This window comes from Vombatus ursinus, unplaced genomic scaffold (genome assembly GCF_900497805.2).
Source record: "Vombatus ursinus unplaced genomic scaffold, bare-nosed wombat genome assembly UNPS02014798.1, whole genome shotgun sequence".
Lineage (NCBI taxonomy): Eukaryota > Metazoa > Chordata > Mammalia > Diprotodontia > Vombatidae > Vombatus > Vombatus ursinus.
Window position 1 is genome coordinate 82,248,369 of NW_020954576.1, and position 27,220 is coordinate 82,275,588.

Sequence of the window (27,220 nt, forward strand, 5' to 3'; positions counted from 1 at the left end):
TGACCTAGCTAGCCACTGCTCCCAGACCCAATTTACATATTGAACAGGTGTGTTCTTGTACTCAACACAATCACATCATCCAAGATAGGGCCACAATAGCTAGCCAATCAGAGGGCAGCACGACCAGGATGTCTGACCACTGAACCAGAGAAGGGACCCCTGCCCTATTACCTAATCACTTAACAAAGCCCTCCTGCCTTTTAATATTCATAATTTCTGTTATGTAATTGCATCTTCACCTTATAAAAATCCATCCAACCTAGCCCACTTCTGAGGGGTGTCAATCCTCAATAAATGCTTATACTTGGATTAGAGGTGGTCCGACTGACTTCTTTGAGATGGTGCTGCCACATCACGCCATGAAACTGCTACAATCCCACATGCTTTAATCCCCCCCCCAACCTACGGCCCAAATAGCTCTCCTGAACTCCAGTTCTGCCTTGCCAATTGCCTGCTGCATAGCGTTATCATTATTGTATGTTTAAAGCTAGAAAAGGACCTTAGAGAGCACGTGATTCACCCACGACCTTCATTTTATAAAGGAGGAAATTAAGCCCAGAGAGGTTAAGGGACTTGCTGTAGATCACACAGGCAGTAAACAGCAAAGCCAGGATTTAAACCCAGGTCCCCTGATGCCATATTCAGGGCTTTCCATTATACCATGCTGCCACTCCAACGTGGCATGTCCAAAATGGAACCGATGATCTTCCTTCTAAATCCACTTCTGCCATCTTCCCTTCTGCAAATTTCTGTGGAGGATACCACTCTTCTCCCCATCTCCCAGGCTATATTTTAACCTTGGAGTTGTCCTGGACTCCTCCCTCTCCCTCACCATCTATATCCAATCAGTGGCCAAGGCTTGTTGATTCTACTTCTATATCTCTCCCATCCTTCCATCTGGTCCTCTCCACTCACATGGCCATGTCTCTAATACGGGTCTTCATCATCTCTTGCCTTGATGATTGTAATACTGTTCTAATCAGTCCTCTTGCTTCCACATCTCTCCCCTTCCAATCCAACCTCCACACAACTGCCAAAATAAACTTCCTAAAGCACAGGTCTAACCACATTGCTCTTCTGCTCAAAAACTAAAACCTAAACAAACAAAAATCAGTGGCTTCCTCTTGCCTTTTGGATAAATTACAAGTTCCTCAGTCCAGCACTTAAAACCTTCTGCTATCCAGCTTCAGTCTACTTTTAAGCCTAATTTCATATTGCCCCTTTTAATGAATTCTATGTTCTAGCTAAACTGAACTACTAACATCCTTCCCAAAACTGACATGCCCCTAGGTGCTAAAGTGGATAGAGGGGCTGGGCCTGGAGTCAGGAAGACCTGAGTTCCAATCCGGCCTCAGACACTTACTAGCTATGTGACCCTGGGCAAGTCATTTAACCTCTGTTTGCCTCAGTTTCCTCACTTATAAAATGAACTGGAGAAGGAAATGGCAAACCACTCCAATATCTTTGCCAAGAAAACCCCCAATGGGGTCATGAAGAGTCAGACATGACTGAAAAACAACTGACAACATTAACAACTCTTTCCTTTGTGCCTTTGGAAGAAACTACCCTGCATGCCTGGATGACATTCCCTCCTCCTTTCTACTTCTTGGAATCCCAATCTTTTTTTCAGGCTTCACCTTGCATGCCACCTAGAAATACAAGGAAGTATAAAGTCTTCCCTAATCTTCACTTATCCCTCACCCCCAGCTGCCCAGCTGGTGCTTGCTTCCTTCTCAAATTATCTTGCACCATACTTATCTGTGTGTCTAGTATCCCCCTCCTTGCAGTAGAAGATAAGCTCCTTGAGGGCAGGTGTTTTCATTTCTGTCTTTCTATCCCTGGGGCCTAGCATTGGCTTTACCTATCAATCCGCACACCAACAAGTATTTATTAGGTACCTACTAAGTGCAAGGCAAAGAGAGAGTGTGGTGAGGGGATAGGAAAGACCTAGGTTGTGTGAAGCTAGACAACTCACTTAACCTCTCAGTGCTCTTAGGCAACTTTTTGAGACTACAAGTTTGCAGAGAAAGTGCTGATTTGCATTGGTTGAAGGAGTTTCTTATCCAAGAGTCCTCTATACCAGTGAACTGACAGGTCTAGACCCTATCTCTATCCCAGGGGTAGGGAACTTGTGGCCTCAAGGCCACACATGGCCCTCTAGATCCTCAAGTGTAGCCCTTTGACTGAATCCAAACTTCACAGAACAAATTCCCTTAATAAAAGGATTTGTTCTATAAAACTTGGACTCAGTTAAAAGGCTGCACCCAAGGGCCTAGACGGCCACATGCGGCCTGGAGGCCATATGTTACCCACTCCTGCATCCCTATGTGCCAACTGTTCAAGGCACCAAGGATATGAAAACCAAAAAAAAAAGAAGCAACAGCCCCTGCCTTCAGGGAGCTTACATTCTATGGGGGAAACAAACAACATGAACGTGTATAAGTACATACAAACTAAAAATAAGGCAATTTGGGGGGAAAGACACTTATTATTTAACTAACTTAATCAAATTGATTTGAAACTCATTTACACTAAGGTGTAAATGGCAAGGATATAAGTGGACTGTCAGTATAGTGGAAAATAATTTAGTTCAGGAGTCAGGAGATTTGGGTTGTAACAACACCTTTGTCATTAACTAGTGACATGACCTTGGCCAAGGCACATAATCTATGTGGGCTACAGTTTGCGTTATGTGTACTGTGGTGTGATACTGTAGTTTTAATTTCTTTTGAGGACTTGTGAGTGTTTTATTCATTTGGGGTAGCTGGATAGCAGAATGATATTTTTTTGGGGGGGAGAGATGATTGTCCAGAGTAATTTGGGGAAGGGGCAAAAATAAACTACTGCTATGTTTGGAGGCTAGAGCAGGAGATAGATGAGGGTGACTGAAGTCAGAAAGACCTGAGTTCAAATCTATCCTAAGACACTTACTAGCTGTGTGACTCCAGGCAAGTCACTTCACCCTGTTTGCCTCAGTTTCCTCATCTGTCAAATGAGCTGGAGAAGGAAATGGTAAACCCCTCCAGTATCTTTGCCAAGAAAACCCCAAACGGGTTCACAGAAAGTTAGACATGACTGAAACAACTGAACAAGCTTACTGAAGAAAAGATTGGACAGAGGCAAGTTTGGTTGTATGAAAAGCAGTCCAGGAGAGGGACTTCCCTGGTTCCAGCCAGGATGGCTAGAGTGACCTGTCCCTTGGAGTTGTCTAGAACCATGCTCACCTTTAACCACGGAGTTAGAGATGATCCTGCTCAAGGTCTTTACAACACTTACAATGACTAGGGGAGTGCCTGATACATAACACGCACTCTATAAATATCTTTGGAATGAATTGGGGTGAGCAGTGGCCTTATAGAACTGGCCAACATCAACATAAGGTGCTAAAAGAGATCACACAAACAGGAAAAGGACCCACATGTACAAAAATATTTACAGCAGCTCTTTTTGTGGTGGCAAAGAATTGGAAATTGAGGGGATGCCCATCAATTGGGGAATGGCTGAACAAGTTGTGGTATATGAATGTAATAGAATACTATTGTGCTATGAGAAAGGATGAACAGGCTGACTTCAGAAAAACCTGGAAAGACTTGTATGGTCTGATGCTGAGTGAAATGAGCAGAACCAATAGAATGTCGTACACAATAACAGCCACGATGCGCAATGACTAATATTGATAAACTTAACCCTTTCCAGCAATACAAGGATCTAAGACATATCTAAAGGCCTCATGATAGAAAATGCTATCCATATCCAAAGAAAGAACTATGGAGTTGAATGCAGATTGAAGCATGCTATTTGCTATTTTTTTTTTCTTCTGTTGTGTTTTGTTTCCTCTTTCTGGTGGTTCCTCCTATTGGTTCTAATTCTTACTTACAACATCACTAATGTGAAAATATGTTTAATAGGAATGTATACGTATAGCCTATATCAGATTGTGCGCCCTCTTGGGAAGGGTGGTGGGGAGGAAGGGGGAGAAAAATTTTAAACTCAAAAGCATATGGAAGTGATTGTTGATAAATCAAAATAAATTAATAAAAAAAGATGAGGCGCTAAAAGATGTGACTTCCTTCTCTTCTCCTGTGTCCCCTTGCCCTATTTCTCTGCCCCTTCTCCTGAGATTTCTTTTGGAAGTAGTACAAGGTGGGGGCACATCATATTGTTGATAGTGATGACTTACTGACATTTTGATAGCACTTCAAGGTTTACAAAATGCTTCCCTAACAATAACTCTGGGTAGGAGGTAGTATACACATTATGACCCCCATTTTTTTATGGATAAGGAAACCTGAAATACGCCAGTGCCTCACTCTCCTTTCTTTGCCTTTTAGGCTTTTTTCATGCTCCCTTCATAGCTGGCAGAAGGTGAGAGGTATCTGGAGGTTGGGGGAATTGTCCTCTGAGTACTCTCAAAGTGAGAGCTAGATCTCTCTCCCAAGGGTTCAAGTTCTGAATTTTTCTCTTACTTGGGTAGTTCCTGCAGCCCCCTGCAGTAGAACCCCGCCTCCAGGTCCCATCCATCTTGGTGAGTCTCCACTTCTTGTAGGTATCACTGATTAGCGTGTCTGGGGTTAGGTTGCAGATCTCTAGGCGAGAATAGTGCCTCAAGAAGTCACTGAAAGACATCCTGCAGCAGAAACACAAAATAGGGTTTGGCTCAGAAGATCAAGAGAGAGAATCCCTGTGAGACCTTTGAATCTCCCAACATGGCCTCAGAATAATATGAACTGGACAGTCAAAAATTTTCAAAGTGCTTTACATACATCCTCTCATTTGAGACTCTAACAACTCTGTGAGGTTGGTACACTACAGGTATTGGTACCCTTGTTTTATAGATGAGGAAACTGAGATTCAGAAGTTAAGTGTTTTGTCTATGACCACACAACGAATAAGTGTCAGGGTGGGATTTGAACTCTGGGGTTCCTGGCTTCAGGTCCAGGTCTCTATGCACTATACCATGCTGACTCTCAAGGTATACCATACCATCTCCTCTGCATATCTTGTAAGATGCTTCTAGGATTTAATAGAATGGAGGGCACACAGTGGAAGCCCACTCAATCTTTACTGAGGGACTGGAAAGTCCTAGAAATGGTGAGCATGTCCCACTATCACCACTGTATTCTGCTGAGTTCTGAACAGCAGTTTTTGTTTTTTCTCTCTGTAAAGCACCTCAGTATCTTACTCCAATTTAACAGTAAGATGAGGATTAAGCTGTTTCTTGCATTGGACCGTTCAGTGAAGTACTCGGACTGAAAATAGCCCCCATGATCTGGGAGCCCTCAGCCTAATACTCTCATTGCCGGGCTGGGCTTTGTGCTATATAATTTTATAGTAAAACAAATTCTGGAAAGTGTACATCTCTGTGAAGCCCCAAGTAAGCTCACCAGAATTCTCCATCTTCAAATTTCCTGGTTAGTCTCTCCCTCTCATCCGGGTCTATGCTGTTCCAGTTAGAGCAGCTGAAAAGTAAAAGGGGATCAAAGTTAGGGGTGCTAAAAGTTGCTGGTGGGGGGGGAGCAGAGGGAGCAAATTTGCTTCAAGAGTTCCAAAAGCAAGGAAGAGAGTGACATCCATTTTTAACTCTGAACAGGCCTGAAGATATCAAAAGGCAGAGAATAAAACACAGACCAGAGGAGAGAGAAAGAGGAGAGGAAGGAGGGTAGTGGTCAGGAGGGGAATCCAAAAATCACCAATCAGAAGCATGAACAACAGCTACTAAAGGTTTGAGGGGGACAGACATATGGCTTGAGCCTCAAGTTCAAAGAAGACCTCAATGTTAGTAGGTGAAAAAAACCATCAATGTTCAACTATGGGACATGAGCATTTTAAAGGTCTCACTCTGCTTATCATGAATTGATATTGCATGAAGGTTACATTTTTCTTCAGTAATTTGCATCTGAACTGAAAAAATATTAGAAAAGCATGTATTCAATTAAAAAAATTGTATTCCTTTTTGGGGTGACCTGTTTGTCTTTTCTCTCTCCCTCCCTCCTCTTTTTCCTTCTTCCCTCCTCCTTCCTTCCTAAAATAAAAAATCCTAAAATGCTTGCGTCTCTCTACACCTCTCAAAGCCCTAAAGCTATCAGGTAACTTTCATGATGGAGACAATTCTGAAGCATTTGCCAACTCTTTTTTGGGGAGAAAGGCTTAGTGGGGAGAAAATCTTATAGAGTAATTTTATTTAAGTTCATTCTCTGCAACCTATGTGGAAGCAGGGGTGTCTTGGTAAATGTTTAACAGCCAGCTCTCCAAAGAAAGTATGCAGGACATAATTTAAGTTTAATCTGCATTATTGATGTTTTCTCCATTACTCTCTTAAGTCTAGACCATCCACACAACAATAAATCAAGTCCTAATTTGTAGCATTTTCTGATTGTCCAAATGTAAATGTTCACACAATAAAAATTTAAAAATGCATTGGAGTTGGAGCTGGCTCCAGCAAGTCTCTGCGATCCCCACCAGACAGCCTTTCAGGGAAGCTCTCTAACCTGATTTACATTAGTCCACAGAGAGTAGCTCTGGGGCCAAGGCAATGGAAATGATATAACTGTTGGGTTGGAGGGAGGAGGGAAAGAGAGGAGGAGGAATTGGGGGAGAATGAAGAGAGTGTGAAAGTTCTGGAGAAACTAAAACTGGTTTTCATTGCACAAGAGCCCAGGGCACAGCAGACCCACTTGCAGATGTCTACCAAAGGGCCAGCTGCCCCAGGCTCAGTCACCAAGTTAAGAGCCTTGGAACAGAATGAGCATGCTCAGTTGGGGTTTTGAGTCAAGAGCAAGTTTCAATTTCTTGGTGCCTAACAGAAGGGTGAGTTTGAGCCTGGAAAGGGATTTATTCTGGGGCAGGGGGTTGGGGGGGTGGGGTGGGGTGGGAATCATCCTTGCCCAAACTAGGTGAGAAGTACCACCATCTTGTACATTGGATCCCTGGGCCCTGCAAGAAGGACCCAGACTACAGTAAGGATCAGTTTCAAAGACAATGGGTAAGTGCCATCTTATCCTCTGGACCCCATCCAAGTTTGGGGGTGATGATGATAATAACTAACATTTCTACAGTGCTTACTATGTGCCAGGCACTCGTGTGAAGCTTTACACATACTATCTCATTCAACCTTCACAACAATGCTAGAAGGTAGGTGCTATTATTATATCCATTTTATAGTTGAGAAAACTGAGGCTGAAAGAGGTTAAGTATGCTCAAGGTCACAGGGCTGGTAAGTGTGTGAGGCCAGATTTGAACCCCGGTCTTCCCGACTCTGACTAAGTGCTGACAAACAGATTTGTTGAATTGTATTGAATTTGACTCCTCCTCCCCCTCCTTTTCCTCCTACCACTAGCTAACATTGATATAGCACTTACTATATGCCAGGCACTGTGCTAAGGGCTTTACAATTATCTCATTTGATCCTCACATCAACTTTGGAAGGTGAGTGCTTTTATAACTCCTATTTTACAGAAGAGGAAACTGAGGCAAGCAGAGGTTAACTTGCCCAGGGTCATACAGAGAGTAAGTGTCTGAAGTTGGGTTAGAACTCAGGTCTTCCTGACTCCAGGCCTGGAGCTGCGTGCACTATGGCACCACCTAGCTCAGGGGTGGGGAACCTGCGGCCTCAAGGCCACATGTGGCCCTCTAGGTCCTCAAGTGTGGCCCCCTTACTGAATCCAAACTTCATAGAACAAATCCTGTTACTAAAAGGATTAGTTCTGTAAAACTTGACTTAACCAAAGGCCACACCCAAAGACCCTGAAGGACATACGTGGCCTGGAGGCCGCAGGTTCCCCACTCCTGACCGGCTGATGCCCAGAGACACAATATTTCTGTCTTTTAAATCATTTTGGAGAGTGCCTCATTCTTCAGCTAATTTCGTCACAGCCCAAAGCATGAACTCAGAGCATCCCGCTGGTGTACTCCCAGGCAGATTCTGCTCTGAGGTTCGCCATCCTCAGCCCTCCAATTTTAAGCTTCAGCACAAACTCACTTGTCACTCCACTTTCCAGTCCATTCCACTTCTCCCCAGGGGTTTCGGATGCGAATCAGCTTCTGCAGGCTTCCTCTAAACTCCACCTGGTCAAGTTAGATGGAGAAAAGGGGGCAGAGGATAGAATTGAGCCTGGTGTCACACAGGTTCAAAGCCTTCCCCTTTCACTGCTCCTCCTGGGAAGGCTGCCAAACTCCCTGGGATTCATCACCTTTTCCTTATCCCCTTTTCCCTCCAACAACTCTCCATGTACAGGGGCAGGATCACATCATAAGCTGGAGTGGGTTTAAAAAGCTTGGTGTTGGCCTCAACTAATAACATCTCCCGTTTACTTGGTGATTTAGGATTTCCAAAGCACTTTCCTCCCTACACCCCTTTTAAGAGAGGTGGGGTGGGGGCAGCTAGGTGGCGCAGTGGATAGAGCACCAGCTCTATTCAGGAGGACCTGAGTTCAGATCCAGCCTCAGAAACATAACACTTACTAGCTGTGTGACCGTGGGCAAGTCACTTAACCCCACTGCCTAACCAAAAAAACAAAACAAAAAAAAAACACAACAAGAGAGGTAGGATGAGTATTATTATCTCCATTTTCCAGATGAAGAAACTGAGAGACAAAGGGTTACCCCTTTGTGACCTGCCCAGGGTCACACAACTAAGAAATGTCAGAGCTGGGACTTCAACTTTAGGTATTCTGACTCATGTCCTCTATCATAACCTCTCCTTACTGGGAAAAGCAAAGTTATGGCCAGCAGGGTGCTACTTTTACTGCAGTGAGTACCCATAAAATGCCTGTAGGTTTTGAGTGTCCTCAGAGAGAGGGTTTTTATTTTTACTGTTCAATCATTTCATTTGTGTCCAATCTTTGTGACCCCATTTGAGGCTTTCTTGGCAAAGATACTGGAATGGTCTGCCATTTCCTTCTCCAGCTCATTTTACAGATGAGGAAACTGAGGCAAACAAGGTTAAATGATGTGCCCAGGGTTACACAACTAGTAAGTATCTGAGGCCGGATTTGAACTCAGGTCTTCCCGACTCCAGGCCTAACACTCCATCTGCTGCGCCACCTAGCTGCCCCCAGAGAGTAGGTATGATGACTAAATTCATGCCTCCTTGGCCTACTGGGGGATTGAGAGTGCAAACACATCAATTCAACTCCCAGCTCTGACACTTTAGCTCCCTGTGACTCTCAGAATAGCTTTGGCTTAATTGCTTATAATGAGTGAGATACATCTTTGTCATGAACCTTCTGAGAGGTTCTTAAGTTGTGAAAAGAATATTGGATACCCACAAGTCAGTTAACTGTGCATGCCCTTTGATCCAGCAATACCATTACTGGGCATATATTCCAAAGAGGTCAAAGACAGGAAAGGTATTTATCAAGTGTGTGTGTATATGTGTGTACATATGTGTGTACACACATATGTATACATGTGTGTATATGTATATATACATACAGAGAAAGAGAGAGAGCGTTGAGTAACTTTATTGTTATTGTTGCCAAGAACTGGAAACAAAATAGGTGCTCATCAGTTAAGAGAGTGGCTGAACATTTAGTGGTATATGAATGTAGTGGAATGTTACTGTGAGAAATGATAGCTATGAGGGGTTCAGAGAAACCTAGGAAGAACTGTATGAACTGATTCAGAGTGAAGTGAATAGAACCAGGAGAAAAATTTATACAGTGACTACCATTATATAAAGGAAAACAACTTTTGAAAGATTTAGAACTCTGATCAATGCAGGCACCAATCCCAACTTCAGGGAACTGATGATAAAACTTCCTTGTCTCCTTTTTGGTAAAGACGTGATGGAATGGAGATGCAGACAACTGTCAATGTATTGATTTGTTTTTTTCTCACTATATTTGTTTGTTACAAGGGAAGGCTTTTATGGGGGTGAGGGGAAGAGAGGAGTGGGTAGTAATAATGATGCAAAAAAAAAAAGAAAGTAATGTCAATGAAAAACTCACAAAAAATCAAAACACGAGAGAAGACAGTTCAGGAGACATAGATAATAAGGGCAATTTTGTTATTACTCTGTTAAATTTAAGATACCTCTTTAAAAAAAATTCTGAGTAATAGACACTCAAAGTTTCATATACTGTCTCCTTTTTTGTTCTTTATTACATACCAGAATGTTTATGTTTGTTAGTCATTGTTAAGTTCATAATAAAAAAGAAAATTTAATTTTTTTTTGAAAGCAGTGAACTAGAGGTCAGAAATCTTAGGATCAAATTTGAACTCTGTCACTATTGACATCTATGACTGAACCAGTCAATTCAGCTCACTAGGACTCAGTTTCCTTATCTATAAAATAGAGGTAATAATAACCTACCCTGCAGGGCTGCTGAGGGGTCAAATATGAAAGTAATTAGTGAGGTGTCACTGCAATTCTGTTCTAGAAGGGCCAAGGCTTTTGATTTTAAAAATCGTCCTTGTAAGGAGAAAATGGGGCCACCAGAGGGCAAAGTGCACCATACTTAGAAGTCAGCATGACTCAGGGTAGGAAAGTGTGATTCATGTTTGAGTGCCAGGAAATTCTACGGGGCAGCCCTTTTTTAGAAGTGAAATCAGTATTAAGATGTGACTTCTGGCTGACTTGGGCCACACCCTGTGCTGTCCCGGACTAAAGTGTACTTTTAATTTTGACGTTGGTGAGCGTCTCTCTCCTTTACAGATCCTCCCCTGGAAAACAAACAAAGAAACAAAACCTAAATCAAGCCACTGCCCCTGCTGTGGGTAAGTTACCTCTTCTGCTCCAGTGACTGAGTATGCATGTCCTTTCACCAGCTTCTGGAAAGTTACAGCCTCCGAGTCTGCAGCGCTGGTGATCTGGAAAGGCAGGGGAGGGTTACATCCCTAAGCTGGGGAGCGGCTGTCGTTGCTACCTTAGTCAGGACCTAATGTGTAAGCAAAATGGATGGCTGGCTGCCTAGCACTATGATTTTCAGGGCATTAGGAAGGTCTCCCCAACCTGCTACCCTCTGCCTAAAACTCTGGTAACAGGATATAAAGCCTTTCATTCCACAACAAGACACAAAGTTTAATATGCAAATAGCCTGTGGCGAGCTAACATAGTGACTGACCCATAATTCATACTAAGGTGTAAATGACTTCATCAGCTCCTTTCTTGAGAGCAGGACTCTGTAGTGGGAGAGAACATGAGATCGCTGGGTATCTCTAGGGAGTAGGGGGAGAGAAGGCACATGAAAGGCACTTGGTGTTTGAAGACAAACTTGGCTACATTGCAATCTGGGCCACAGTCTGCTCTAACCTAACTTAGAGACGTAGGCAAGTCTTGTGGTTTAGAGCAGAAATCCTTCAAGTGTGATCTGAAGGTCAATAATTGTCCACAAGGGAGTCCTAGAGGTGTTCTATGAATTATTACTAATTTTTATTTATTAATTATTCCATTTAATTAATTTATTAAAATTTATTTGTTTATTAAATATTTAACATTATTTCATTTATTAATCATTTATTTTCATTTATTAATTGTTTCTTTTTTAATATTATTAATGTTTTAGTATTATCATTAATGTTTATAAGGCTACAACATCTGTACTTTGGTTTTTGGCTCAGATTAATAATTTACTTAGAATCACACAGTCAGGGGTCTCTATTGTCTCATCTAACACAGAACAATTCTCTGCCTATCTTGTGAAGGGTGGTTAGGGTGTGTTATCTTTTCTTTGGAAGTGATATGAATAGGTGCCTTAGATAATCCTTTCTGAACCCCTGCCCTAAAGGATTACAGAGAACTTTAGGGCCATAGCAGAAGTGGGTCCTTTTCTTGGGACTGGCCACTTTGTGACCATGTCCCTGGTCACTGGCTTGATCTGGGCCTCAGGTATTGTTGCTGAAGTCACCCCTCTCCTCGTGGGGCCACTGCCCAGGACATCCTGCTCCCTGTTCCCTGATGAGGTTTTGGCAGCAGATGCTGCGACTCAGGAAATGAATTTTTTGTGCCTTCTGAAATCTCCCCACAGGTCCATTAGCCCTGGAGCCTGCTTGGGAATAGATGTTTGGTGCAAAGAAAGGAAGGTGCATGAGTTGCTGGTTTTGCTGACCCAGAAGCTCTGCTAGTATCAGATTAAATGCTTTGGGCTTTTTTCCTTCCTGCAGCAATGGGAGACTTGGTTTCTGAGGGGGCGGTCACTTTAGGCTTAGGCTGGTCAGACATGAATTTCAGGGGCAACACATGCACTCTAGGGATATGTGGGTCTTAGAAAAATTTAGGGGAGATTAAGAACACGGAAAGAAGTTGGGAAGGAAGAGAGAAGCTGCTTCTTCCTCAGCTGCACAGAAGACAGACTTTGATGTTGCCTAGCAGCCCAGTTGGTCTACATAGAAAACAATAATGCCTGAACAACGCCTGAAGTGGACTTGGTAAAGTGGGGGTCATCCAAGAGTGGAGAGAGATGGATTTCAGTGAGGGAGAAGGGTGGAGGATGAGAGGGGCTCCTCTCAGCACCAGTGGACACTTACTTCAGTTAAAGGGAAATTGGAGGACGGGGTCTGATGTAAACAGAGGAGGATAAAGGGGAAAACAAGATAGAAGGAGTAGACTCTCACATCAATAGAACAGCCAAGGAGAGAACCCTTCTGCAGGGCCTTCTGGATGATGGTGAACAAGTTGTCAGGGGCCTTCCTCAGCTCATACCACTCAGCTATCCCACCAGTGAAGTCCTCAAAGCCCTCTGTGGTAGCGCCTCCTGAGAGAGCTTCGTAACATCCGTTGACCCTGTATAAAAGCAAGAATGATCACTAGCATTCATATAGTGCTTTAAGTTTACAATGCGCTTTACAAATATTGTCTCATTTGATCCTCATAACTACCTTGGAAGGTAGGTGCTATTATTATCCCCATTTTGCAGATGAGGAAACCGAGGTAGCCAGAGGTTAAGGGACGTGCCCAGAGACATACAAGCTAGTAAGCGTCTGAGGCTGTATTTGAAATCGGGGCTTCCTGACTCTGGGCGTGGGGCCAAATTCACTGATCCACCTATGTAGAAGTTTGTATTCAAAGCAGTCTCCCCTCATTACTACCTCTTAAAGTGTAACAGAAACATGACGTGTTGTTAACTTCTCTAGACTTAGATGCTCCAAATGGTGGGAAGAGCTAAAGCAAACGAGTGATCAGAATGAGGTCTTTCAGGTGAGAGCCAGTCTTGCCTGAGTAAGAAGCTGAGTCCTAGGGGCAAGATCCATACCTAGAGATCAAAGAAATGGGAAGTGGCACTGAGTGTGGAGATGTGGGAGACTTGTTACTAATCACTGACATGCTATATGATTTTAGGCAGGTTGCCTCAGTTTCCGTATCTGTGAAATGAGACTAATGAAGCTCACCAGAAAGCAGTACAGCAGAGGAGAAAGGCCCCACTGGATTTGGAGTTGGAGGACTTGTGTTCCAATCCCGTCTCTGTTACTTACCACCCAGGAATTTACAGTTTGGCCAAGGAACTTCACCTCTCTCCACATTAGTTTCCTCATCTGTAAAATGAGGGAGTTGGACTATTTGGTTTCTAGCTCTGGATTTATGACCCTAGGAGTCTTCTGAGGTCCTCGGTTGAAAAATATAACATCAATGTTCTTCTATTTTCTACTGTTTTAGAAGTGACGGGGATTTTAAATGAAGATTTCAAATCCAGCATCATGACTGAGAATAGTGGTCAAAGTACTTCTTACACATGAACAAATGCTGCCATAAGTTCCATTTTGGTAGCAGAGTTTGGCTGAACCCCATGCTGCCATCTTGGATCTTGGGAGTTACTCACTTGGCATAGGCTTTTTCCAGGAGGGCGCTCCAGAATTCACTTCCCTCGGCCGAGTGGACAAAGAGCAGCTCATCATTCTTTATGGGCAGCCTGTCATCCACCACCACGTCTACCCACTCACCATACTGCCAGAACTGTAAGGCAAGAGGTAGCTTGTCATTGCTGAACATGGAGGTTGGAACCAGGGTGAGTAGCACTATGGGACCTGGGATTATGGCCTTTGCAACCTTGGACCCTACCTCACAGTCCTAGCCCTCTACAGGGCTAAGGGCCACAGAAGGGCATATAGGCTCTCCCTTTATGAAAATATCTCCCTACCCTTTGGCAAAGGGAGGGCATTGGTTCTTCCTTTATGAGCATATCTCCCTACCACTTGGTCTGCCATCAAGCCTGTCTGAGAGCAGAAACAGCTCACTTCCTCTCCACTAAGCTCAATGCCACCCCAAACTCTTTGCCTTTAGCTTAATTTAAGGAGTTCCTCATTAGTCAGTACAGAAAAGAAGAAAGTGAAGAGAAGCTGAAAACTTCATAATAAATTTTTTTTTTTAAATTTAGGAGTTGATTCCTTTTGGCTCCTCCTTTATCTCCCATATTTCTTTTAAATAATATTTTTTCCCCTCTGTTACATGTAAAGATACCTCCCATCTTCTTATGGTCATTTCCACCTCTTTGCAGATCTCTGGGGGTTCATTTGACGGCCAGATGAACATGTGCTATCTCATAATAGTGATAGGGACTAGACCTGTGATTTCATTGGTATAAGGAACTCCCAGATGAGAAAATCCCCTTTCCAACAAAGATCAGCGCCATTGTAATTTATAACTGGAGATAGTTGCCTAGAGTAATAGGTAATCTGCAAAAAATGCTTCCAAGTGCCTCAAACTACTGGAAAATATTTAACAAAATAAATAAAAAACACAGATAACATCAATATGTATTTCCCTAAATCAATACAGCCCAGAGGGCTCCTTAAATCTCTTCTTTTAGTGGTCCCCTTTTCTATTTGAGTTTGACTCCACCAACATATGTCAAAAGAGAGACTAGATTCTGACTATGAGAGTTCTGAGTTCCACTCTCCAGGGCAAGGATTCTACCCGCTGAGTTACACTGCCCTTGGGCAGCTCAGTTTATGAAACCCAAACAAGAATCCTTCTCCCCACCCCCTTGCCTTCCCAGCAGCATCAGGGCTACAGGTCTGGACTGGTAACACCAAACATGGAGGAATTCTGCTTAACTGCCTGCCCCTCTGGGGATACATCCGCACTGATGAGAGGCCTGGGAACCATTATGAAGTTACCTGAAAATGGAAGATCCCAGCATAGTTTTCCTGGAAGCTTTGGTTTTTAGGAACCACCCTGGCCAGGATTTCTTCATTCAGGGTGAGGGAGGCGATGGCTGCCAGCAACCAGCAGTCACCTGTGAACAAAGCCCAAGAAATTCTTGTCAGTGTGATTATTCAAGACTGTCAAATATTTATGGATCTCACACAGCATGCTAGATACACCACAGAACTGCTTGTGACATTGTCTCAGCCTTAAGGAGCTGATGTTCTAAGCCTGCAAGAGAAAGAAATATTGCAATACATTCTTTTTCGTTTCAAGTGTATTTGTTTTGGATAGTTTTAGGGATAACTGGGAAAAAAAACTTTTTGCAGTACTGAGAAAAGAAGGAATTTATTGTCCCCCTTTCAAGCCAGGCTTCTGAGGAGACAGAATCTGAGGTGAATTTTCATTAAGGCAAAGATTCAGATCTGTAGTCAGAGAATCTGAATTTGAATCCCAGCTTTGCCCCTTAGTAGCTACGTGATCCTGAGCAAGTCATTTTACCTCCATAAGCCTCAGTTTAACTCACCTCTAAAACGAAGGGGGCTGGGCCAAATGATCTCTAAAGTCCTTCTCAGCTCTAGATGGTACGCATCTATGAAAACTGACTTCAGATTGACCCCTGGCTCTGCTCTTTAATACTTGTGTGGGGTTTTGGACAAGTCATTCTTCTCTCTGGGTCTCAGTTTTGTCATCTGGATAGGATAGTAGACAGAGCCCTGGGGGCCATCTCCAGTCATCTTGATCTATATCTGGCCAATGGACCCAGATGGCTCTGGAGGAGAAAGTGAGGCTGGTGAACTTGCATAGCTCTCCCTCACCTAAATCCAATTCACTTGCAAGTCATGGCATCATCTTCCTCATGTCATGGTCATCTTGGAGAACAAAGGACAAGACTTGAGTTAGGAAGACCTTCGTTAAAATTCTGCCTCAGATACTTACTATGTTGGACCCTGCGCAAGTCACTCTGAGCCTCAGTTTTCTCATCTTTAAAATGAGGAGGTTGCACTTTATGGCCTTGAAGGTCCCCCAGCTGTAAATCTATGAGCCTATGAGATTTTCCAAGCTCTTGAGAAGACAATGACTACCAGGAAAGTGATGCCATTATGTAAGGCAAAGGTGATCATGAACGGACTTTCTCCCATCCCAAGGGGCAGGAAGCAGACCCGATTATGGTTAGAGAGTGGAGCCCTCCAGGAGTTTATGTAGGTAATGGAGAGGATATCCCTTGTGTCCACATGTAAGCAGCACAATGCAGCTTGCAGATGCGTGGTTCATGCATTCCTAGTTTGTGGTGTCAACCCCATTTTGAGATGAAGTCAGAAAGAAAGACAACAGAAGGGACAAGTAGTTGTTCTAGTACAACTACCAGTCTCTCTGCTGGCCAGGCTGCTTCCTCAAATCACTTTTAAAATAGCCTGGAAAAATGTGAGAGTCAGTGATTGCACAGATGCCAGCTTGGAGGAGGGGTCTTCATGTACATAAATTTAGTTCGGAGTGGGGGGAGAATCATGAAGTGGTTTGAAGAGTCACTCAGATATATTTTTCTTGACTCTGCATATTTGTTGCATGAGTTTTGTTTTGTTTATTTTTAATAGTGAGTGGGGAGATGGAAAAGAGAAAAAATAAATATTCACTGATTAAATATTTAATTAAAAAAGTTGTATCTGGAGCCAATTAGCATGAAGTAGAAAAAGGCCCCCAGAGCTCTACTTTACACCCCAAATGTCAGTGTAAATAATGACCTGCCATTGGGTGAGGGCCCCTAGGAGCTACTGTGTTGAGACAGGGGTCCGCTTCTTCTTAATCTGCTCCAGGGTTCATAGGGTCAAAAACTGAGAACAAGCAGGAACCTCAGGGACCATCTTTTCCAACTCTCTCATTTTGCAGATGAGGAAACTGAGGCCAAGGGAGGTTAAATGACTTGCCCTAGATCACACAGGGAATAACTGTCAGAAGTGATATTTGAACCCAGATCCTCCAACTCCAGAGTCAACCCTCTTTCCATTGCACCCCTGGTTTCTGTCAAGTTACCATGGAGAAAAACAAACAAACCCATAAGTTGAGGAAAGATTTGATTCACTACAAATCACCAAGCAACTACTAGGTACAGAGCTCTGTTCTAGGCACTAGGGATACAACGATAAAAATGGCAGCCCCCAATCTTACGTAGCTCACATTCTATTGGGAAAAGAGATAGAAAACTTTTGGGGGGAAGGGACAAGAAAGGTTACACAGAAGAGGAGGCAACTGAGATGAATCCTGAAGGATAAGGATTTTGAGGGCAGAGATGCCTCCATGTATTACTGGGATTAATTAGGAGAATTCCAAATCAATGTAAGAAGTCCTTTCAATCAACTTAAACAGACTACAGTGCATGGACTTTTCCCAGAAGGGGATGCTTTTTTTAAACTACTATTTTTTATTTCTAACATCCATTAAAAATTTTTCTTGAGTTCCAAATTCTCTTGCTCTCTTGCCCCTCCCTCACCCATTAAGAAGGCAAGCAATATGACATCAATAATACATGTGAAACACATCTCCATATTAGCCATGTTACAAAAAACAAAAAACAAAAACACAACAAAACAATAAAAAGCAAGAAACAAAGAGAGTGAAAAAAGTATGATTCAATCTGTTCAAAACTTCCATGGATACAAAGGAAGGAAAAAAAAAACAAACCAATCCCTGCCTTCAAAGAGCTCCCAGTCTAATAGAAGAGACAACATGCCAGCAGCTGTGTCCAAACAAGCTCTATACAGTATGGATGGGAGGCACCCTGAGAGGGAAGGCTCCAGCAGTTTTGGGGACCAGGAAAAGCTTTTTTTCAGAAGGTGAGATTTTAGCTGACACTCTTTCTGCCTCATTCGTGTAGAGAGGAGAGCATTAGTTCTTGAATCGGGGAGACCTGGGTTTGAATCCTGATCTTGACACTTATTATGTCTGTGATCCTAAGCAAGTAACTTAACCTACCTGAGTCTCAACCTTATCTGTAAAAATGGGTACAATTACAGCACCTACCTCATAGAATTGTTTTATCACTTAAGATAATGTATATATTTTTTATGCTTTTAAGGTGTTATATAAATGTTACTATTATTATACTATGGTACAGCTCACCAAGGAAGAAAAAAAGTAGGTATGTATTAAGCATCTACTATTTGCCAGGCACTGTAGAAATACTTCATTTAATCCTCACAAAAATTCTGGGTAGAGAGGTGCTATTATCATCCCTATTTTACAATTGAGGCAACTGAGGCAGATGGAAGTTAAGTGACTTACAACAAGATTTCAAACATGGTAGAGAGTGTGAATAGTGGTTCCCCAACAGGTTTCAAACATGGGGAAAAGTGTGAATGGTGGTTCCATGGACATGGATAATGGTGAAATTAGATCAATGATCTGGTACACTGGAAAAGATAATGGTCTTGTGTTTTAGAAATGTTGAGTTTCAAATCCATTTAATTTAACAAATATATTAAGCCCATACTAGGTGGAGGGAACTCTTCTATGAAATGAAAATAACAAAGACAAAAATGAAAACCCTCTCTGCTCTCAAGGAGTTTACATTCTAGAATCTAATGTGCTCATGGGACATCCAGATGGAGATGTTTTATAAGTAGCCGAAAATGGAGCTCTGTAGCTCTATAGAAAAGAGGTCCTGAGGATTTCCCAACCATTTATCTCTCATTTCATCAACAGCATACTTCTGACCATACATATATTTTCAACAGAATGAATCAAAGACTTTCATATTCATTTTGGTGAGGACATTGCTACACTCAAGATTTAAGGGATTATTCATTTGACTCAGTCCTCTCTACACTGAGCAGGCATAGTTGGGCATCTGTCTCTGAAGGAATCATCCTACCTCAGATTACTGCTCACCAGACAGGCCTGTCTGCTGTTCTCACTACCCCTTAATAACCCATGGGAAATGATTGAAGGCTGTGTTTCCTGCTGTTTCAGAAGCATCACTCCTGCCTACGCTCTTTGGCCGGGAGCCTTACGTTTCTCGGCCATTCAGTTTAGTTTGCTTAGGTATTCAGTCATCATCCCACAATTTTCTTTCCTTCCTTCCATCTGCTGTTCTAGGCATCCCAGCATTCTCCCGTCAGATATAAGAATTCTTGAAGGTCAGGGCTGGAAGGTACTTCAGAGATCGGTTCCGCTTGCTTGCTTTATGGATGAGGAGACCAAGCCTCAGAGTGGTCACATGGCTAGGCAATGGCTGAGCTGGGTCTAGAACCCAGATCTCCCACTTCCCAATCTAGTGCTCTTCACTACATCACAAAACGATCTTTATGCTCACAGCATAAGTCCTCCAAGGGAAGGGGAGTTGGTTGGCTACTTCTACAAATCCTGTATTGTTTCTTAACATGATACCCACTGTTTCATGCAATTTTAAAAATACATTAAATATTCAGGGTAATGCAAGTAATTCGTGCAGCAGTAGAATCAGGGCCCTGTTCCAACTCAGCACTAAGACACCCTCAAACCGCTGAGCAGGATGCTAGGAAGCCGAATTCAAGTAGTTTACATCCATTTTACAGATAAGGACACATTCCAGACTCTTCTGAAGGCTCCAACTTCTTAATATATCTAATTATTTGTAATCTCATTTAAGGTATCTGAAGGTTTTATTACAACCAGGCCCCTATTAGTGTAAATAAGGAAGCCCCTGAAGTGGTTTGGTCTGGTCATATTATTTGAGTCCACAAGGCATATTTCCACTGGGCTGGAACCAAAGATCACATTTTACATCATTGTTACTTCGAACAGTGCAAATTTGAATTCCTGGGACCAGTTCAGGAGATGATCAGTTACACTAACTGGGACGTAACTGTACTTCCCACCTCCTTATTTACCCCAAACCTGAAAGCACTATGTAAATGCAATCTATTCTTTTATATGGGTAATATTATCCCCTTTAACAGATGATTGGGTCATAGATGTCAAATCCAACCCCTTCATTTAACAGATATGGAAACCGAATTTCATAAAGACAAAGTGAGTTGACCAAGGTCAGGAGGCAAGTAAGTATCTGAGGCAAGACTAGAACTCTGATCTTTCTGATAGGAAGTCTATCCAGTACACTACTCTCTCTGCCTCTCAGTAGAGACATGGCTTTACAATTCTGAAATCTTCAGTGGATTAGGCTAATCTTTCATGTACTTTCTTGCTTGTACCTTCATTTACTGACCAGAGGACATCCAAAGCAGAATTCTACATGGAGGTCCAACATCCATCTTATCTTTCTTCATTTATTTATTTATTCATCCATCCATCCATCCATCCATCCATCCATCTATTTATGTATGTATGTATGTATGTATGTGGAGGCAAGTGACTTGCCCAGAGTCACACAGCTAGTAAATGTCTGAGGCCAGATTTGAACTCGGATCTTCCTGATTCCAGGCCCAGTGCTCTATCCACTGCACCACCTAGCTGCCCCTACCTTGGGCTTAGCAGTGGGATTTCTGCCTTCCTCATTCCCTCCCTGTCATAGAATCCCATAGCCACTCCCTTATGTGAATTTTCCTATAAAAGCTGATTTGAAGGTGGGTATCAAAATGCTTCTTTAGGGTTCTGCTCCATTCCTAATATTCTCTATTCCCTTGACTTCATTCTCTTTATTTTCCTCTTCCTTCACTAACCACTCCTCCTTTATTCCCTTTCCTGGCTCCTCGACTTCCTCCATATTTCTCTATAGTCAAACCTCCCTCTCTGAGGCATGTACTATGCTAAGGGCATTAGGACCCCCACCCCCTTCCTTTTGGAGCCCTTTCATGAAGCAGATCCAGGATAATTTGGATAACCTGGTCCAGATGTCTTCTGAGGTCCCTTTCCCAAATCTGAGATTCTGTGTTTCTATAGCCTCTAAGGTCCCTTCCAGCCCCCAGATTCCCAAGGTGGTTCATACCCCGCTTCTTCCCCTGTCCCTGCCCAGGCATGATGATCAAGTAGAAACCTAGTCTGCCACAGTCAGCCTCATGCATAGATGGACTAGGTGGGCACCTGAATCAGATCCTCCTCCTTCCTCCTGCTTCCGGTTTCCAGAAATGCCCTTTATGAGTCAAAGTCTTTTATTCTTCATACAGAAAGGAGGTATACATTCTGGAGAGCAATTTGGAACTATACCCAAAGGGCTATAAAAATGTGCACACCCCTTTGACCCAGCAATACCACTTCTAGGGATGTATCCCAAAGAGATCATACAAATGACAACTAGTTTGGTGTTTTCCCACGCTAGTGTTTTGGGTTTCCCAAACTTGAATATTTATGCTTACATCTCAAAGGACCTTAATTTGAATGTTTATTCATACTGATATGTATGTATCTCAATGGCCCTCTGCAAATTGGGAATTGCCCTCTCTGCAAAATAGTTTAGCTGCTACGTGTGGTTTCTGTTGGTGTAAAAAAGTTCTTTTCTGAATCCCTATAGAATATAAAGGCCCCAGAGACTGAGGAGGTAACCTTCTTCCTGCTTTCCTCCTCTACCAAACAATCAATTAAATTTCTTTCTAAAACTGTTTCAGATTTTGGGCTTTGTTCTCTTTGACTAACAGTGGAACTGACAGGTCTAAGCAACAGATTGGATATGGGAGGTGAGAAAGTGAGAAATTAAGGATGACACCGAGGTTGCAAGTTTGAGTGCCTGGGAGCATGGTGGTGCCTTTGACCGTAATAGGAAAACTAAGAAGAGGGGAGGGTTTTTGAAGAAAGATAGAGTTCAGTTTTGGATGTGTTGAATTTAAGATGTTTGGTTTAAGATGACCAATAGACAGTTGGAGACGTAAATCTGGAGGTTAGGAGAGTGGATCTGAGAATCATCAGCACAAAGATGGTTAATGAATCCACGGAAATGGATAAGATGACCAAGTGAAGTAGTATAGAGGGAGAAGAGAAGAGGGCCCAAGACAGGGGCCTGTGGTTAGCGGGTGTGACCTAGATGAAGATCCAGCAAAGGACACTGAGAAGGAGCGGACAGATAGGTAGGAGGCAAATCAAGAGACAATAGTGTCCTGCAAACATGGAGAGAAGAGAGTATCAAAGAGAAAAAGGTGAATGAAAGTGATGAGGCAGATGGAGCAAACAGGATGCAGCAGGTGAGATATGAGACAGGATGCAGGATGTGACCAGCCAGAAAGGGCTCAAGACGACAGTGCACTGAAGCCCCACACAGTGGGCTTACCGGACATTCCAGAACAGCTCTTCCCTTCCCCCTTTCCTGTTCCCCTTGCTTATCTGTATGGACTCCCAATATTTTGAACTATAGTAGTTCCCCCACCCCCTCCCACTTTCCTTTCATCAAACTGTATATAGACCAGACATATAACCTGGTTCAGTGCTCTGTCTCCCATGGGGAACAGGGTCCACTGGGGCTCTGGCCTCCCATAAGGAGCAGAGACTGCTAGGTGCGTCACCCCAGTAAATGCCTTTACTTGACTTGGCGATGGTCTATGAGAATTTTTTGAAGACAAAACTGTGACCCACTCACCTACTCCTTGTCAAAAGTGTCAAAGGTCTGAGAAAATGCCATTATATTTGGCAACCAAAAGATCATAAATAGTTGCAGCAGAGCGCTTTGAGTTGAATGATGAGGTCAGAAGCCAGACTGCATAGAATTAAGAAGAGTATGAGAAGAAAGGAAGTGGAAGGACCTAAGTATAAGGCCTTCTCAAGGAATTTACCACAAAAGTTAGGAGGGGTAAGGGATGATAGCTAGCAGGGATGGATGGGTTCAGTGAGAGTTTTTGTTTGTTTGCTTGTTTTTGTTTTTTTAAAGGATAAGGAGAGACATGACAGGTTTGCAGGCAGTAGGAAAGGAGTCAATAGACAGGGAGAGACTGAAGATAAGTGAGCATAGGGATGAAAGAGGGGAAATCTGGTTGAGAAGACAGGATGGAATGGGGTCACTTGTGCATATAGAGGAGTCTACCTTGGTAAGCAGAAGGACCACCTTTTCCTGTGAGACAAGAGTGAAGGAGGAGGGGCAGCTAGGTGGGACAGTGGGTAGAGTACTGGGCCTGGAGTCAGGAAGACTTGACTTCCTCAGTTCAAATCTGGCCTTAGACACTTACTAGCTGTGTGACTCTGGGCAAGTCACTTTACCCTGTTTGCCTCAGTGTCCTTATTTGTAAAATGAGCTGCAGAAGGAAATGGCAAACCACTCCAGTATCTTTGCAAGAAGATCCCAAATGGGGTCACGAGGAGTCATATACAACTGAACAAAAGTGAAGGAGGAGATAGTGTCAGAAGGTCACTATGTGAGACGTGAGTCGAGGAGGAGAGGAGAAGAAGCTCACAGAGAATGGCCTCAATCTTTGTCAGTGAAATACAAGGTAAAGTTCTCAGCTGAGAGGGTGGAGAGGATGCCTTTTAAATATAAAAGACATCAATAAAGCATTAAAACTAAAAATTCAAGAATAACTCATATACCTAAATTGGTAGACTCCCCATCACTCAAACCTAGGATGAGGCCGATTCTGCTGTGATTTTTGATACAGGAGCCAAGGCTACTCAGGTAAATTCACTCCTTTTGTCTTTAGGTTCGATAGCCCTGGGGCATATGGAGGGTTTCTACAGATCAGATGCTTGGCCTTCTCAGTACTGTTCTGGGCCAGGCTGCCCACTCTCTCTTGCTGAGTTTTGTCTATTCGACTATGGCTCTCTCCCCCATTACCAATGCTGTGCACACAGAGAGATGGAGGAAGGCCAGGGGCCATTAGGCCATTCCAGCTGGTGCCTGCTGGTCCTCTCCCTTTCCTCTAGTTAATCATTGAAAAGGCCTGAGGGCCAGGAGGCTTCAGCAAGGAATATGGTACATGTGGAAATATGTTTGGGGGAAGTTACAGGCTAGGTCTTTCTGAGGCTAAGGAAAGACTGTAAACTTCAGCATAGCAACCTTCCACCTTCTGCCATCACTTCAGACAAAGGCGATCATAGATTCCAGGCTGGAGGGGATCTCAGAACCCATCAAGTCCAAAGCCCTTATTTTACAGATGAGGAACTGGGCGTGTGCCCAGTGAAATAAAATACCTCGCCCAGGGTTGCACAGCTAGTGTCTGAGTGATTCGATTGGAAATCTGCTTTTTCCAGTCCAAGTAGAGAATTCTCTCCATTATGAGGCTTAAACTAGTGACACACAGCCCCTTAGGGGATCGATTGTAGGTAGGGCAAAGGCTGGATCTTGTTCACCACACCCTCTACAAGAGACGGTGTGAGCCTGCAGCGGTTACTTACTTGGATTCAGGAAGACCTGGGTTCAGTCCTTTCCTCTGACACCTACTGGCTAAGTGACCCTGGGCAAGTCATTTAATCTCTCAGTGTGCCCGGTAACTGCCCAATACTAAGCTGCAAAGAAGCGCAGATCTAGATGGCCAATGAAATCATAAGTCAAGTGCTACCAACCTGCTGTCCTACCTATCAGCCTGCTGGCACTGGAAGAGCTGTGGGTAAGCCAGGGTCCTTGCCCTGGTACCCTGAAACCTTCCTGGGCTTCTACTTAAGCCCTGTGACATAAATACAATCTGCATTCTCAAACTCCCCTTATCTGCAGGCAGAATGCCCGTCACTACTCCGTTTACAACTCCAGCCATTTTTAGAAGAGGGAGGGCTTGAGGTTTATGGTTTTTTTATGAGCTCCCCAAAATGAAGGGGCTTTACATGATGCCTATGATCAGGATTAGTAGGGGAAGTAAGGAAGTCCCAAACCTCTGTCCCACTCTGAGAAGTGATAATATCATTTTTTTTCCAATGGGCCTATGACATTGAGAGGGGCAGCTAGCTGGTTCAGCGGATAGTGTGCTGGGCCTGGAGTCAGGGAGGAAGATTCATCATTCTGAGTTCAAAATCTGGCCTCAGATACTTATTAGCCATGTGACCCTGGGAAAGTCACTTAACCTTGTTTGCCTCAGTTTCCTCCTCTGTCAAATGAACTGAAGAAGGAAAAGGTAAACCACTCCAGCATCTTTGCGAAGAAAACCCCAAATGAGGTGGCCAAGAGTTGGACATGACAGAAAACAACTGAACAACAAAAATGACCCTGGTAAAGTTTCAACTGGTTTTAGGGAGCAACCCTTCTGGGCGTGGTTCTCCATGAGGGTGTCTGTTCCACTCTCACTTTTTTCAATTCAACTCAGCAAGTGTTTATTCTGCCCTATTATGTATAAGTGCTGCTGTGTTAGATGCCACTGATATAAAAACAAGAGTCCCTGCTCCCCATTTTTTTTTTTGCTAGGCAATGGGATTAAGTGACTTGCCCAGGGTCACACAGCTAGTGAGTGTTATGTGTCTGAAGCCGCATTTGAACTCAAGTCCTCCTGAATCCAGAGCTGGTGCTCTATCCACTGCACCACCGAGCTGCTCCCCCTGCTCCCCATTTGTTTAACAATACTTTACTAAGCTCTTATTGAGTCTGGCACTGTGCTAGGACCTTCCCTTTCCTCCCTTCCTTTCTCCTCCCTTCCTCCTTTTCTCCTTCCTTTTCTCTTCCCTTCCTTCCTCTTTCCTCCACTTCTCTTCACTGTCCTTCTCTTCCTTTCCCTTCCCTCTCCTCTCCTCCTTTTCTTTCTCCTCTCCTCCCTCTCCTTCCCTTCCTTTCTCCTGGGAGCAAACATGTGCATAGGTAGGTAAATAAAAAACAATTTCTTTTCTTTCTTTTTTTTTTTCTTTAGGCAAGTGGGGTTAAGTGACTTGCCCAGAGTCACACAGCTAGAAAGTGTCAAGTGTTTGGTCTGAGGCTGGATTTGAACTCAAGTCCTCCTGACTTCAGGGCTGGTGCTGTATCCACTGTGCCACCTAGTTGCCCCAATAAAAAACAATTTCAAGAGGAAGAAAACACTAATAACTGGGGGGCTCAGTAAAAGCCATCATAAATTGGGTTATTAAAGAAGCTAGGGATTCTAAGAGACGATGGTGGGAGACAGGACAGGCAGTTTGTCCAAAGGTTCAGTGGTGGGAGATGGCATATCAGATAACAGGGTAACAACTGGCAGGGTAGCCTGAGGGGATCAGAAACTGCAGGAAGGGTAGCTGTATGAGACAAGACTGGAAAGGCAGGTGGGAGCCAGATTGTTGAGGGCTTCAAAAGCCAGGCGGAGAATATTGTATTTTCTATTGGAAGCAATAGGGAGCCACTGAGGGTTTTTGAGTTGGAAATAAATAAATGTTTAGACTGCCGTTTTAGGAATAATAGTTTGCTACCTTTCTCTCTCTGCTACCAGGAAAACCACACCTGTGTATACCTACCAGCAGTATACAGGCTCTCTACAGACTCAGATCTGATCTTGGCAGGAAAGAGACACACCCAAGGATTCCTCTGACGACAAGTTGCTGCAAAACACATCTTATGAATGGGTCCCTTGACCTCCAACCCTGGGGAGATTTCAGTAAATTTCCAGAGAACTGTGATTCCACCCCCTACCCTCTCAGGCTCAGTGAACGAAGTCAGCACATGAAGGGCAGCACTGTGTCCCCAAGCCTGGGTGCGCAACATGAGGCTGGTGCTGGCCCAGGCTCCGTCAGAGAGAGGAAGGGGAGTGTGGCTTTGGGCCTAACACTGGCTGCCCTGGAGGCTTTGCCAAAAGGAAAAATACATGTAATTCTGTCTATGTGTGCTTTTCTTCTCCCTTTTCTAACATTTACATAGAACTCTGTCACTTACAAAGTACTTTACAGACATTATCTCTTCTGATCCCCACAACAGACCTAGGAGGGAGGCAGTACAGGGATTTTTATCCCCATTTCACAGATAAGGAAACTGAGGCATGGAGAGGGCGTAGAGAAGTGACTTGTGAAAAGGCACACCGATAATTTGCAGTGGAGCCAGAATCTGAAACCGTTTCATAGAATCATAGGAGCTTGTTTCCCCTTTCCTCTTTCCAGTACTACATCAAATGCTCCTGTTTTTATCATGCTCACACAACACTGTGCTGGGTACTAATATACTTTGTATAAAATGCAGCCTCTGTTCTCAAACAGAGCAAGGATAAGTTAAGTCACAGGAGAAAACAGTGAGAATGCTTTGTAAACCAAGCACTAATGGGAGGAATCTTACTATTATTAATATTGCTACCACCAATAAGTTTTGAATTATTGATTCAAATTATTAATATTAATAAATATTATTCTTTAAAAGGC

The 27,220-nt window shown here is 43.4% G+C and overlaps 1 protein-coding gene and 1 long non-coding RNA gene across 2 annotated transcripts in view; one reads left to right on the top strand and one right to left on the bottom strand.

Moving 5' to 3' along the window:
* LOC114049816 (calpain-2 catalytic subunit) overlaps positions 1-27,220 on the bottom strand; it is an 87,860-nt gene that overhangs the window by 27,287 nt on the left and 33,353 nt on the right. Inside the window, exons 3-9 of the mRNA XM_027871234.1 lie at positions 15,052-15,170; positions 13,755-13,888; positions 12,553-12,721; positions 10,726-10,809; positions 7,979-8,064; positions 5,385-5,459; positions 4,467-4,627 (exon numbers count right to left, since the gene is read on the bottom strand). Coding sequence (XP_027727035.1) covers positions 4,467-4,627; positions 5,385-5,459; positions 7,979-8,064; positions 10,726-10,809; positions 12,553-12,721; positions 13,755-13,888; positions 15,052-15,170 — 828 coding nt within the window. The remainder of the gene's footprint in view (positions 1-4,466; positions 4,628-5,384; positions 5,460-7,978; positions 8,065-10,725; positions 10,810-12,552; positions 12,722-13,754; positions 13,889-15,051; positions 15,171-27,220) is intronic.
* LOC114049817 lies at positions 13,853-26,691 on the top strand. Its single transcript, XR_003569911.1, has 2 exons — positions 13,853-13,940; positions 26,305-26,691. It is a non-coding gene; the product is annotated as an uncharacterized LOC114049817 (long non-coding RNA).